The sequence below is a fragment of the Onychomys torridus genome, chromosome 3 (assembly GCF_903995425.1).
Source record: "Onychomys torridus chromosome 3, mOncTor1.1, whole genome shotgun sequence".
Classification (NCBI taxonomy): domain Eukaryota; kingdom Metazoa; phylum Chordata; class Mammalia; order Rodentia; family Cricetidae; genus Onychomys; species Onychomys torridus.
The window spans coordinates 137,078,325-137,093,340 of record NC_050445.1 but is presented as its reverse complement, the minus strand read 5'-3'; the positions used below and the strand labels follow the sequence as shown (position 1 = coordinate 137,093,340).

At 41.3% G+C, this 15,016-nt stretch overlaps 1 protein-coding gene across 1 annotated transcript in view; it reads right to left on the bottom strand.

The window, feature by feature from the left end:
- Nucleotides 1-7,067: 7,067 nt before the first annotated feature.
- Nucleotides 7,068-15,016, bottom strand: part of LOC118580271 (murinoglobulin-1-like) — a 91,831-nt gene continuing 83,882 nt past the window's right edge. Inside the window, exon 36 of the mRNA XM_036181943.1 lies at nt 7,068-7,169. Coding sequence (XP_036037836.1) covers nt 7,068-7,169 — 102 coding nt within the window. The remainder of the gene's footprint in view (nt 7,170-15,016) is intronic.

Sequence of the window (15,016 nt, the reverse complement as noted above, 5' to 3'; positions counted from 1 at the left end):
AAAATACCGTTCTGCTACATTTCTGTTTTATACTCTGATTTAATCTGAAGAAACGGGTGCATGTAGTATTTTGGTGAGGTCCTTTTCTGTGTACAGAGTATGTGAGATAATGTGCGTTCTGTCTTTGTGCATTCTGTCCTACCCGTGGCTCTTGGTGTGTGAAGTTATTCTAAAATACTGCTTGCTGCGAGAGGACATGACTGCAAGGCGTGGAAAGTGGATGAGGTCAGCGTGCTGCTCTCTGCTGCCCAGCTCTTCACACTTACAGATGACCTGCGCCTAATCTGCTTTTTCAGATAAGTTTGCCTGAGTGTGGTTGAAGAAGCCAGTGTGCGACAGTTTCTGTTCTATGTGGTGACTGTGTGCTTTGTGTGTTAACGCAGTGATAGTCGTTAATCTGATAGAGGGTTTTTTATAGAGAAAACTTTACAGAAGTAGTTTGTATGGTTGAGCCCTGCCCTGATGTCTCCAAAGTCAGAAGAAGACTTCATTATTTCTTCTTGGGAGAGTTTGGACACAGGTGAGGAGAGAAGGGACGCTTGAGGCTGTACACCACAAGACTGAAGCACATCTTGGTCTTTTGACGAATATTTATGGGTTGCCATATATGTTTTCCTAGTCCACCCTTCTACCTCTCTATTTCAGCACCTAAGATTGTACCTATGCTCGGCAAATATTAAGTGAACAAGCTGGTGAACAAAACGAGAAGTTAAAAATATTTATTCTAGTTGTTGCTGTTAGGCCAGGAGTTAGAGGGATTAAAGGCTAGAAAAAGTGTGTTCTGGCCCTTCTAGCCCATCCAAGTGAGTAGTAAGAAACTAACACCCCCAAAGGCAACAGCTGATTTAATTTGGATTTTATGTTCATAGAAGGAAGTGGGGGAGACACGTGCCCATCCTCCTACGATCTCTCAGCTTTGCTCCTGGATGAGGACACTCATAACTCATGAGGGTGCTCGGATTTTCTCCCACTTGGTTGGCATAATGATGATGGCTCCGTTTGGACCCTGGCTTGACTGCTGGCAGGTATGCCGGTGCAGTTATTTATTCAAAGATAGAAGAAGGGGGACAGCAGGCAGGATGTGCACAGTTTCCTTTGTGAAGAGTTCAGTTGCTGTGTAAGGATTTCTCACGGTTACCAGTGCTGAGTGTCATCTTTCACTTTGTTGTCCCCCGGAAGTGTTAGTATAGAAATCGCTCATTTCCAGCAGGGTATGGTGCTCATTTATTTACACTGAATTTTAATTTATTTAGTTTGTGTTTGCACATGTGGCTCAGTGTGTGTGGAAGTGAGGACAATTTGTTGACCTGCTTGCTCCTTCCGCCATGTGGGTTCCGGGGACGGAGCCAGGCTTGGTGACACGTCTCTACTGTTGGGCATTCTCTCCAGGTTGGAATAAGACATTTACTTAAGACACTACCAGACTACTAATAAGATTAAGATAACCAAGAGAGGGAGAAACCGCTGTAGAGGGTATCTCAGACAATAGTTAAAATGGAAATACAATTGTATATTCTTTAGACAGTAGCAGGAATTGAGGCTTCTGTCTCTGTGTTTTTATTATTTTCTTCTACTTTAATAAACAATTTTTAGAGCCTGAGAACAGAGATTAGCAGCATGAAAGTCCCCAGTGTGTGTCAGCATCTTTATTCTGATGTTGGTTTCTGCTTCTCACTGACGCCACTGCTGTTCACCTTTCCCCTGAGGGGTGTTCTTTCTGTCTGCTCCCATCTTTAGGAAGTGGACAGGCCTGGTCTTTCTTTCAAATGTAACTCCATGCTTTTCAAGACACACCTCACTGCTTACTGTTTTCTGTAGAGCTATGTCTCTGAGACCTGTCCACCCAAGCTGTGTGCGATTAACCCATCCTCTTGGCTGCTTCACAGCCTCCAGCATATGGTGTGTCCGTTGTCTTCTTAATGGCATATCTCTAGTTTGCCTCTGATTCCCCATCAGTTGTTTTGTTTTTTTTTTTTTTTAAAGATTTATTTATTTATTATGTATACAGAGGGCGCCAGATCTCATTACAGATGGTTGTGAGCCACCACGTGGTTGCTGGGAATTGAACTCAGGACCTCTGGAAGAGCAGTCAGTGCTCTTAACCTCTGAGCCGTCTCTCCAGCCCTCCCCATCAGTTTTTAAAACCCATTTGAATATTTCTACATAACCCTATTCCTGAGTTTTCTCTTCTTGGGAAATGGCCCTACCCTCCATGCTGCTGTTTAGATTTCAGACTGGAGTGCCGGAACTGGCAAAGAGTTAGGGGACTGGGAGAAGAGGCAGATTCTCAAAGGGACAGTGTAACCCTTTCAAACACAGGGCAGTGGTGGAATGGTGTTCGTCTAGCATGCACCAGGCCCTGGTTTCTGCCCTCAGTATCACAGACAGAGAAGAACAAACACTGGCATTTCAGCAAGTGATCCTCAATCTGCTTGTCACTGATGAATTAGACATGGACCTTGGGCTGGGTGGTGGTGGCGCACACCTTTAATCCCAGTTCTTAGGAGGCAGAAGCAGGCAGATCTCTGTGAATTTGAGGCCAGTCTGGTCGAGTTCCAGGACAGCCTCCAAAGGTACACAGAGAAATCCTGTCTCAAACAAACAAACAAACAAACAACCCCCCCCCCTGCCCCAAATCATGGACCTTGGGGAAAGTGCAGCCCAGATACTAGCCACAATCTAAAGGATAAACTGATGACAGCAAATATAATTAGCTACTCCTTCCTGGGCCAAAGCTAAGAGATGTTGAAAGATAAATTCCTGGTACTAAAGCAGTTAGCTAGCTCCTGTCTCTGCGCCCATCCTGAGTTTTGAGCCACACAGGGCAGACCTCAAAGTTAAAGCCGTAGTAATAGAAGGAGGTTAATCTTCCTTCTCTGTTGGCCTGAAGAAGCAGAGTGTGTGCGTGTTTCATTCAAGGTTCAAGCCATCGTGGGCAGAATGCAGTTTTCATTCAAAAAAATGTCTCAATGGACCAACCTCAGGCACCGGTTTTTCTTCTCCTGGCTTGTCTGGCAAGCCTCCTGCTTTCTGCAGCTCTGGTTTCATTAAATCACCCCTTTACCTTTCTTCTGGGTTTTGGTTTGTGGTCTGGGAAGATGCTGCAAGAGAAGTGTCCCTGACCTCACCTACAGGCTGCGGTGCGGCTAGTTCAGTGGTTCCCAGCCTGTGGCTTGTGACTCCATTGGGGTGCCATAGCAGATATTGACATTATGATTCACAACAGTAGCAAATATAGTTACGAAGTAGCAACAAAATAACTTTATGGTTGGGGGGTCACCACAACATGAGGAACAAGGGTCGCAGCATGAGGAAGGCTGAGAACCACTGCTCTAGCTCTTTGGTAACAAAAGAACGTATCAATTTCTTCTCTCTGTCTCCTTGTTCACTCCATTGGCTGATTTTCCCGCCTCTGTTAACAAAAGAGATTACCATTCGCGGCTCCTCCCTTCGGGTTGAACTGTGCTGCCTCCACTGCTGTTTACTTGCATTAATTACTGTGACAGTCACTTTTAGTCACTTCTACCCTTTAAAACCAGTTTGAACACCAGGGCTGGTGGTGCCGACCTGAAATCCCAGCTACTTGAGAGGCTGAGACAAGGGGATTGAAAGTTCAAGAAGAATAAAGTGAGTTCCAGGTCAGTCTGTGCACCTTAGACTTTGTCTCAATATAAAAAGTAGAAAGAATGCTGTGACTGTAGCTCAGTGGCACAGCACTGCCTGGCATGTGAGAAGACCCAGGTTCAATCCCTTGGACTGCTAAAATAGACAAAATAAACAAAAAACTAAAACCAAACCAGAGAACAAACACTCAAACCTGAAAACCCCTCTGAGCTAAGTATGCTAAAAAGTGTGTTTACTATCTTCCTTCTAAAATTATGACCTTAACCTGAGCATGCTCAGGAATGTATTCCTTAACCTTGCAACTGAGCATGCTCAGAAATGAGCATGTGTGGCTGGCTCCCTGAATAAATTCCCCACATTACCTTTATTTGAGGAGCCATTGCTTTGGGGATAACTCCCACGCCCTCCTTGCCCGCCGCCGCCGCCACATGTCTCACTCTTGTGTGTCTCGGCCACGCTTCTTTGTCTTTCCTGTCACCAAGAGGGAAACCCACTGTGGTCAGAAATGTTCCTCATGACTTTTTACCGTTCTCTTCCCCTCCCTTCCATCTCCCCTACTAAATCTCAACAAGCTTTATTTGGCACTATAGTTTTAGATTGCGTCTTTTGTGGGGACAGGGTCTCATGATGTGGATCAGACTCGCCTTGAACTCGTGATCTTCCTGTCTCAGCCTTCTGAGTACTTAGACAGCAGGCAGTGCCACCAGGCCTGGCTAGACTGCATCATTTAAAGCTATAGTATATAGAATTTTAAAGAGTTATACAATGTTCATTCCCCCCTTCCTTTACTTAACACAGTTGACATTCATCCATATTGTACATTTATTTTTGTACTTTATTTTTCTGTGCTAATATTTCCTTATACGGATTTATTATAATTTGTGTATTCTTCCATGTATTTATGGTCCTTTAGGTTGCTTCCAGTTTGAAAATAAAGTTGTTATGGAACCAAGTGTGATAGTGCACACCTGTAATCCCAGAACTGGGTAGAGTCACGATTCAAAGGTCATGCTCAGGTTTTTTCTTAGAAATGCCCAATTATTTTAGCACCATTTTATTTTGCATGTGTTGTCCTGTGTATATGATATATCTACCTGTTTGTGTAGGTGTGGTAATTTGAATAAGAATAGTCCCCATGGGGTCATATATTTGACTAGTTGGACTCCAGTTTGTGGAATTATTTGGGAAGAATTAGGAGGTGTGGTCTTATTGGATGAGGTGTGTCACAGGGGTGTGTGTGTGTGTGGGTAGGGGTGGGCTTTGAGAATTCAGAAGTTCATGCCATTCTCAGGTAGCTCTTTCTGCCTCATGGTTGAGTCTTAAGATGTGATGTCTCAGCTACTGCTGCAGCATCATATCTGTCTGCTGCCATGCTCCCTGTCATCACGGTCACGAACTCTAACCCTTTGAAACTATAAGCCCCAAATTAAATACTTTCTTTTTTATAAATAAACAAATAAATAAATAAATAAATAAATAAATAAATAAATAAATATTTTTTTGAGTCAAGGTCTCTCTGTGTAGCCCTGACTATCCTGGAACTCACTATGTAGACTAGGCTGCTCTCAAACTCCCGAAAATATACCTGTCTTTGTCTCCCAAGTGCTGGGATTAAAGGCGTGCTTTACCTCACCTGGCAGTGCTTTCTTGTCAGAGTTGCCTTGGTCATGATGTTTTATCAGGCAGTATAAAAGTACCTAAGACAGTGGGGATGTACACGTGTGCACATGGTTGCACATGTACCTGTGTGTGTATGTGTGTGGTGGCCAGAGGGAGGCATTAGGCTTTGTTTCTTGATTGTTCTTCATCTTTCTTTTCAAGAGTCTCTCATTGAATGTGCAGTTCATCAGTTCGCTAGGCTGTCTGGCCAATGAGATTCAGAGATCTTACTGTCTCTGCCCACCTCCCTCTGTTGCTGGAGTTACAGGCATGCACTACTGTGCTGGCTTTTCCTGTGGGTGCTAGGGATGAACTCATGCTTGTACATCAGACATTTTACCAAATGAGCCATCTCCTCAGCCCCTCAGCAGCATTTGTTGAAGTAATTACTCTTTTTTTTGGTGACTTAGTGCCTTTATTCAAAATCAATGAATACACACACACACACACACACACACACACACACGTCAATTTCTGTCTTCCATTATTGTCTCGGTTATTTATGATTGCTCCTTTTACAACTTACTCATAGTAGCTTTAGCAATCTTGAAATCAGGTCTTCTATCACTTTCTTTAAAATCTTTTAGCTGTTTTAGGCTCTATACTCTTTCTTGTTGATTTTAGGTAAATATCCTTTAATTTTTTTATCTTTCATATGAATATATCAGAGAATATGTACTTGAAGTTTGGTTATAGTCTTCCAAGTGTCCTACCAACTTAAACTTCCTGGCACTGTGAATCAAGTGCCTGTTTATACTCTCAGAAGGCAAAGGAAACGTAAAACATAGACTCCCCAAGTTCACCTGCCTTTCACTCCTGCTCTGCACTTGAAGGGCAGTGGTGAGTTTTCATAGATGCTCCAGGTCTTTTGCATCAGAACATGCACCACATATTCTGAGCTGGTAGTCATCCCTCTGAGAACAAAGCTTGGATGATGACCAAGTCATTGTTTCCTGTTAGTACTGAGATGGGGAAAGAAATGGAGAGGAGGAGAGAAAATGCTCTGATGATGAAGAGGTCTTTGTTTCCACGTTAAGTACTGAGGTAAAGAAGTGGAGAGGAGGAGAAAAAACTTTAGTTCTGGCACACAGGAGAGTATTGAAGTCAAGTCTAGGAAGCCAAGGAAGGAGTGATTTTTCAAAGAGCCAAGAGAAACTGTTAGTCTGAAGTGTTAACGAGCTGTACAGTAGATTAATGAAAGAGAACTCGGTGAATTTGACAATAGGGAGGCCATTGCTCCTTATTCTTTATTGGTGCGATGGTGACAGAGGTGCCATTTCAGTGAGCTGGCAGAGGAAAGGGAGGTAAGTAAGTGGAAACAGCTCATGAAATAGCAGGCGACAGGAAGGAAGGAGATACTATCTAAGTAGTCACAAGTGAGGTCAAATGTGGATAAGAAAGGACAACACACATTCACCACTGGAGGTGAAAAAATCAGTTAAAAGGAGGAGATTAAAAGTGCGTGCAGGAGGATGAATGTTTCATGCCTCGACCTCTGAGGCATTGAAATAACTTGGGTCCCAGCAGTCAACTGAGGAAGAGAACCATGTAGGAGAAGTACCCATTTTCCCACTGCAGGAAGAAGACCGTATACTCTTCTTGCCTAGTGAACTGATCTTCTCAGTGAAAGGAATGATAGAATCATGTACCAAGAACAAGGGAGGAAATGGTAGGCTTGGAATAATTAGAGCAGGAAAAGATAGACATCTGCTCAGAGACAGCATCGCTGAGTGGTGGTGACAGCCAGCAGAGGCAGGGGACTGTGCCTTCTAGTGAGACAGGTGCTAAGGCATCCTCTGGGCAGTGGCTGCCATCATCTTGGCTGTAGTAACTGACAAGTCTGCTGATGGGAGTAATGGTGAACCATGGAGAGCTTGCAGGGTGGTCTAGAGGAAGGAAAAGAAGTCTAAGAAATCTAAAGGGACATAGGTGGACAAGAAACCCAAACAGTAGGAGGCTGGAAGGGAAGGGTATGCTGGGTAGGCCAAGATTTGAGTGCAGAACATGAAGTAAAACCACTTTCTACACATGTTAGATTTCTCTGTAATATATTTCTTTTATTTTTTTATTCTTTTAAAATTGTATTTTAAGTTAGCACACAAAGTAATGAATTTCATCATAGCTTTCTTTTTTGAGACAGCATTTCTTTGCATAGCCCTGGCTGTCCTGGAACTTGCTCTGTAGACCAGGTTGGCCTTGAACTCAAAGTTCCATCTGCCTCTGCCTCCTGAGTGCTGGGATTAAAAGCCTGTATTACCTACATGTGTCATTAACCTTTATCCTCAATCATTCTCTTGCCTGCATCTCTTCTGTGCCTCTCCCCCTTTCCAGCTAGTTCCCTCTTGCCCCAACTAATCTCCTCTAAGCCCCTCTCCCCTCTCTTGCTTTATCATCACATGTACTTCATCTGTAATATATTTTTTTGAATTTTTCATTATATTTATTTATACATATGCGTGTGTGTGTGCATGTGTGTGTGTGCATGTGTGTGCGTGCGTGTGTGCATGTGTGTGTGTGTGTGTGTGTGTGTGTGTGCTTGCACGAGATTGCGCATGCCACAGCAAACATGTGAAAGTCAGAGGACAACTTGTATTGGGTGTTTCTTTCCTTCCACCATGTAGATCCCATGAGTCAAACTCCAAGCCACCAGACTTGGTAGGGGCAATGGCCTTTAACCACCGAATCATCTTATTAGCCTGAAATATGTTTCTAAAAGTGGCACTCATGAATTACAATATACATCAAGTTAAAAATGTTAATAGATACTACTAGCCTTCTCTATTAGAAGGCTGAAAAGCTTTTTCTCTCATTAGGGTCCTCCACAACTCTCAGTTTCATAAATTCTCTACATTTCAAATTTTAGCTTGTTTTTCTTTTTCTTGTAGTCCTGGAGGTTGAACCAAGGGCTGTGTATATGCTTGGCAAGTGCTCTAACACGAAGATATGTGCCCTGTACAATTTTGGCTTCTTATTACTATAATTTCTGTGTTGGGGGGAATGACACATGATATGTTGTGCTATGGTTGTTTTTTCTGACTGCTGTCTTGAGTCATTTGCATTTCCTCTGAGGTATGTGTGTTCATATCCTTCATTTGGTAGTAGTTACTTTTCTTACTGCTGTGACCAAGTACCCAGCAAGAGACAACTTATGGAAGGAAAGTTTTCTTGTAGCTTATGATTTTAGAAAGTAGGGTCTATTATGGCGCACCCTCTCAACCTCTCTACACAGAGCCACCAACTGGGGACCTCTGGGGGATGTGTCATTCAAACCACTAGAGTTAGGAAAAGAGATACTCTCTGTCATAGTTTCCCATCTGTTGCTTTGATAAATACCCTGATCAAAAGTAACAGGGAGGAGAGGGTTGTTTCATCACACTTCTAGGGTACAGTCCATTACTTGGGGAAGCCAGAGCAGCAGGGGGCTGAGATGTCACATCACACTTGCAGTCAAGAGCAGAGAGAAATGAATTCTTGCATGCTTGGTGCTCAGCTAACCTTCTCTACTCTTATCCAGTGTAGGACATCAGTCTGGGAATGGTGCCAATCACGTCCAGGCTGCAGCTTCCCATAGCAATGAAATCAATCAAGACAATTCCACACAGACAGTCCCATCCCCCCAGCTGACCTAGGGAGCTCCTCACTGAGACTCTCTTACCAGCCGATTCCAGGTTGTGTCAAGCTGACAATTAGAACTAACCACAATAGCTGTCAACAGATATAAGAGATATTTAGGACACCAAATAGAACAGAACCAAACCAGAACGAAACCTCCATGTAGTAGAATGTTATTTTAAGGTGTGTTACTTTTTGCTTATGTTGCATTTATTTAACTCTGTGAAGCTGTGTTACTGTGCCCGTGTAAAACACCTGATGGTCTAATAAAGAACTGGCCAATAGCAAGGCAGGAGAAAGGATAGGAGGGGCTGGCAGGCAGGGAGAATATATAGAAGGAGAAATCTGGGAGGAGGGGAAAAAAGGAGATGGAAGATTAAAAGGAGCTAGAAGGGAGAGAAGGAGGAGGACTCCAGGGCCAGCCACCGAGCTGCACAGCGAGCCATGGAGTAAGAGTAAGATTTGCAGAAGTAAGAGAAGGGGAAAAGCCCAGAGGCAAAAGATAGATGGAATAATTTAAGAAAAGCTGGCAAGAGCCTGTGTTGACTACCCAAGGGAGGCCTTACTCTCTATGAGGAGGGGATGGAGGTGGGAAGATAGGTGGTGGGGAGTGGGAAAAGAGGAAGGAGGGGCAACAGGGATTGGTATGTAAAAGAAAAGAAAACATTTTTTAAATAAAAGATATTTTTAAAAAGCTGGCAAGAAACAAGCCAAGCTAAGGCCAGGCATTCATAATTAAGAATAAGCCTCCGTGTGTGATTTAATTGGGAGCTGGGTGGCGGCTCCTCCCACAAAAAAGAGTAAAAATAACAACAACACCTCCACTCATTATTTTATAATTAAAATATTAAACATTCAGAAGAAAACATTGAAAACGGCAAGAGAGAAATACTAAGTCACATATAAAGGCAAACCCAAGAGAATAATGACAGATTAAAAGTTTAAAATCCACAAAGGCACAGGAAGATGTATTTCAAGTCTGAAAGATACTGACAACCCAGACTACTGTACTCAGCAAAACTGTCATAATTGGAGGAAAACCAAACATTCTCCATCATAAAAATAGGCTGAGAGTATTTATGGCCACAAAACTAGAAGGCATTTGAAGGCATCCTTTGGGCTGAAGAGAGATAAAAGATAACCCATCCAGGAGGCCACAGGAAGGAATAAACCACTCTAGAATATTGTTAAGCAGGAGCGGAAGAGGAAGACAGACACTATAAAATCAACAAAGTTACAGGAAGCAATATATTCCTTTCCATAATAAACTCAGAAGAGTTATTGTCTCCACTTGCCTATTAAAAGACACAGACTAGTAGATTGGATTAAAAACAAAACAAAACAGGAACCATCTATTTGTTGACTCCAAGAAATAGACATTACTTTAGGATGAAAGGATGGAAAAAGGTATTAGAAGCAAATGGATCTCGGGAACACCTAGGTGTCGCTGTTCTAATATCTGACAGAACAGAATTAAAATGAAAACCAGTGAGAGAAGAAGAATGCCACTTAATACTGATTAAAAGAACAACTTACCAAGAGGGCATTACAGTTCTAAACATATGCTCCAAACACGGGTACATTCAACCTCATAAAACAAATACCATTTGATGTAAAGTCATCAATTAAGCCAAGCACACAGCACTAGGTAACTTCAATACCCTATGCTCAGCAATTGGGATCTTTCTTCAATACAAAAGAAACAGAAAGATGGTTGTGCAGGTAAAGGTCCTTGCTGTACAAGCTGAGCAACCTGACTTTGATGCCTGGAACCAAGGGTGGTTCCAGGAATAGGTGGAAGGGGGAGAAGTGATTCCACAAAATTGTCTTCTAGCCTTCACTCATGTCATGGCATGCATATATCCACACACATCATATATGTATACATACACACATTACTAATAAGTAAAAATAAAGTTAAACAAATAATTCTCTCCAAATAGACAGAGAAATATACAAATTAAATTATATCATGGAGCAAATGAACTCAATGGACATCTATAAAACATTCCATGCAAACAATGCAGAATGTCTGGCTTTTGCATTTCATGAGACTTTCTCTAAAATGGATCATGTACTAGGACCTAAAACAAGTCTCAGCAAATAACAGGAAACTTCAAACAAGACTTAAATTCTATCTGGTCACAATGCACTCATTCTACAAGTTAATAGCAAAAGATACACTAAACCATAGACAGACTCGTGGAGATTAAGCAATCAAGAAGGAATTAATTTTTTTTTTTTTACAACCAAGTGAAAATGAAAAGGCAACATGCTAAAACCCACAGGGACAGTGAACGCTGTCCTAGCAGGAGGGTCTGCGTGTCCAATGAACCAGGGAGGCATCAGAAGGACAGCCTAATGGGAAGCCTTAGAATCCTGTAAGGAGAAGAACACGCCAAACCTCAGCCCAGCAGATGGAAAGAAATTCAGACCAGAGCAGAAACAAGAATAAAAAGCAACACAAAGAGTCAATGAAAGAAAGAGTTGGCTCTCTGAAAAGATAAATGAGACTGAAACCCTCAGCCATAGTAACACACACACACACACACACACACACAGAGAGAGAGAGAGAGAGAGAACATCCAGATTACAAAATAAAGATGGAAAAAGAGCAACAACAGATACCAACAACATTCAGAAAAACATTAGGAGAAACTTTAAAATCCATATTCCCCAAACTGGAAAATCTAAAGGAAATGATCAGAACGAGATAAATAAATGCATCTATAACAAGAAGAGAAACTGAAGCAATAATTTAAATCTCCCAATTGAAACAAGCCCAGACTAGATGTTTACACTAGTGAATTCTACTGGCCCTTTAAAGAAGAACTAATAATGCTTCTCAAACTATTCCATATAATAGAAAAGAAGAAGACATTATCAAACTCTTTGAGTGAAGCTTTTGCTATTCTGATACCAAAGCCAAAGATGTGAAAAAAAAAAAAAAAAAGAAAGAAAATTACAGGCCAATCTCCTTGATAAACACAAATGCAAAAATTATCCACAAAAGACCTACAAACCAAATTCAATAACACATCAAAAAGATCATTCACCACAATCAAAATGTCTTTAATTCAAAGATTTGAGGATGGTTCAATGCATGTTAATCAATAAATTTTGCATATTATATAAAGTAACTCAAGGGAAGAAGAAAAATCTTCTAAAAAAAGAACCAAACATCCTTCGTGTTAAAAATCCTGAAAAATAGACTAGAAGAAACATATTTCAATAAGGGCTGTAAATGACCAACTTGTAGTTAACATTATGTTAGATGGAGAAAAACTCAAAGCATTTCCATTAAAATTAAGACAAGGGTGTCAACTTCCCCCATTCTTATTCGGTATAGTGCTGGAACTCTGACCTATAGCAATAAGACAAGAAAAGTAAGCAAAATGGATATGAATAGGAAGGAAATTGAAGTGTATCTATTTTCAGATGATCTGTTACTAAAGACCCCAGCAGGAAACACTTAGAACTCATAAGCACATTCAGTAAAATGGCAAGATACAAAATTAACACACAAAGATCAGCAGCTGTCCCATATTATAATGACAAACACATAGAGAAAGAAATCAGGGAAATAATTCCATTCACAACAACCTCAAAAAATAACAACAGTCAAAACCAACCTTGGAATAAACCTAACCAAGGGGGTGAGAACTCTCCATGATGAAAACTTTAAAACACCGAAGAAGCCAAGGAAGACAGGATATGGAAGGACCTTCAGTGCTCACAGATTAGAGGAATTACTATTGTGAAAATAACCTTCCTACCAAAACCAAACCAAACTAAACCCAAACAAATGTACAGATTCAATGCAACTTCAACCAAAATCCCAGGGACATTTTCATAGACATAAAAAAATATTACAATTCTTAGGGAAACACAGGACAAGATATTTTTGTTTCTACCTCCACATTCCTTAGCCTTCCAACCTCCCAACCCCCATGGCCACATATTCTTTGGCAATGTTTTTGAGTCTGTCTGTGACCCAACCACAGTCCAGCCCTATTAACCAAAATAATTGATGTTTGAGCTGGCTAACATATAAAACTAAAATAACTAAGGGGAAGTGTACACCAAAAATAATTGTCATGTGGTGTCTGCAAGATACCACCAAGTCCTGCAAAAAGACGGATGTTGTTCTGACTCCCACTCAGACACTGATGTAATTGTGGCTTTTGTCTTTAAAAATCCTATACTCTGAGCTTTGGCACCAAGGGACATTGAGGCATGAGTCTGGTCTTGGTTTCATACATTTTAATCAGCACAATTGGCATGGTTGTTAATAACTATCCCCTGTGGATCATTTCATTAGATCTGTGTACATTGTTGATGTTGTCTTGGTAAGTTATACATATGCCTAGAATGCATATACTTTATCAGTCATGTACATGCTTAGAAATTTATTATTTCCTCTAGACTTTCCACTTTGCTGGAGTTTAATCTTTTAAGATATTTCCTAATTATCACCTCCACACCCGCACACCCCTCCTTTTACTAGAGGGCTCCAGTGATATAGTATGTTTCCTGGAACTAGTGTCATGTTAAAGTCTGCATCCAGTGTTCTCTAAGGATCTAATTACTGCTTTCTCCTGAGTGTACACTTACCCTGATAAAGGTTTGAGGACCTTTTAATGAAGAAACATTGACAGAGTACATGTTTGGGGTCACCAGGGTGTTTCCTCAAGGATGTCAGCCTCCCTTCTCTGTACACTGGCTTATGTCTGGGAATTGGCTTTGATGGTCTTTATAATTCAGTCTAGAGTTTTATATACTTGACATGAACTTTTCTGTTTATATAAATCAAGGGAGGACTCAGTAGGTTTAGTTATATGTAAATAGCTGATTCAGTGTGTCTGTGGGAATCACATTATTCTGTCACTGTGACTCTGCTGTTGATTATGATCCCAAAACTGTCACAGACTCAGTATTTGGAAGTCCTAATTCCCGACATGGTGGTATCGAGAGATGGAGGTCTTTGGGCAAAAATTAGATCATGAGGGTAGAGCTTTCCCACACAATTAGTATCCTTTCAGAAAAAGCCCAGGGACCTAATTTGAAAACTATGTCTGCATTTCAGCAGGTCAACTAGTCACCAAAAGTCATGGAGTTGGAAGGAGCATTTCCTGAAGCTACAGGTCCTGACTCCTGTCCAGCAATGCCATGGGCTGGACCACTGTTCCAGTATGGAATTTAGTTCCTCTGTCCCCATGAGTCTGCCCTCAGCTTTGGTAGGTTAAAGAGAATCAAATATTACACTAGATACTTTATTTTTATCATTTTATCGTTCCACACTTATTTTCCTTTCCTTGTCTCTCTTCCTTTTGGCCATTTTATTTTATTCATCCTTTGAGAATTTCATATATTTATACAATATATTTTGATCATATCATCCACCTCATGTTCCTCTCCTAACATCATGTTCTCCTTCTCCTCTTCCTTCTCTTCCTTTAGATTTTCCTCTTCTATAGTCCACTGAGTCCAGTCAGAGCTGTCATGTGGGCATGGGGCCGTCCACTGGAGCATGTTGTCCATTTCTTACTTTCTTATATGGTGTTAATGAAAGAGCAGTACTTACATTTTGACCTTTGCTGCCACCCTGTGGTAACTTGGTTATCTTCCATTACTGTGCTGGGGGAAAAAGGAATCAGCTACTGTGACCAGAACAGGAGCAAACAGGGAACACACACTAAACTACAACAGGATGCACAGAACCTGAGCCATGCATGCAGCATTGCTCATACGTGTCTCATAACAGCATTCATTCTTTAAATCCCAGTCACCTGCATGTAGCCTAGATTGAATAGTCTCCTATTCCTAATTCCACCTCAAAGTAAGATGCATAATGACTCTGGAAACACGCTGTTGACCCTGTCTCATTACAGAAGTGGAGTCCAGAAGAGAAAAAATTGCATAGGCAGCTGGGTCTAATTTCTATTGTTAAAATCTCTCAGGAGAATTTAATTTTGTTCTAGAACTTATTGTATTGTCCCAACCAATTTTGGTTCCCTAAAAATTAAATAGAAATGTTTCAAGAAGTAGTTTACTTGAGACAGACCAGTTGTGACCTTCCCAACACAGCTCCAGCCGCCATTGTTGTTATCCTACACCACAT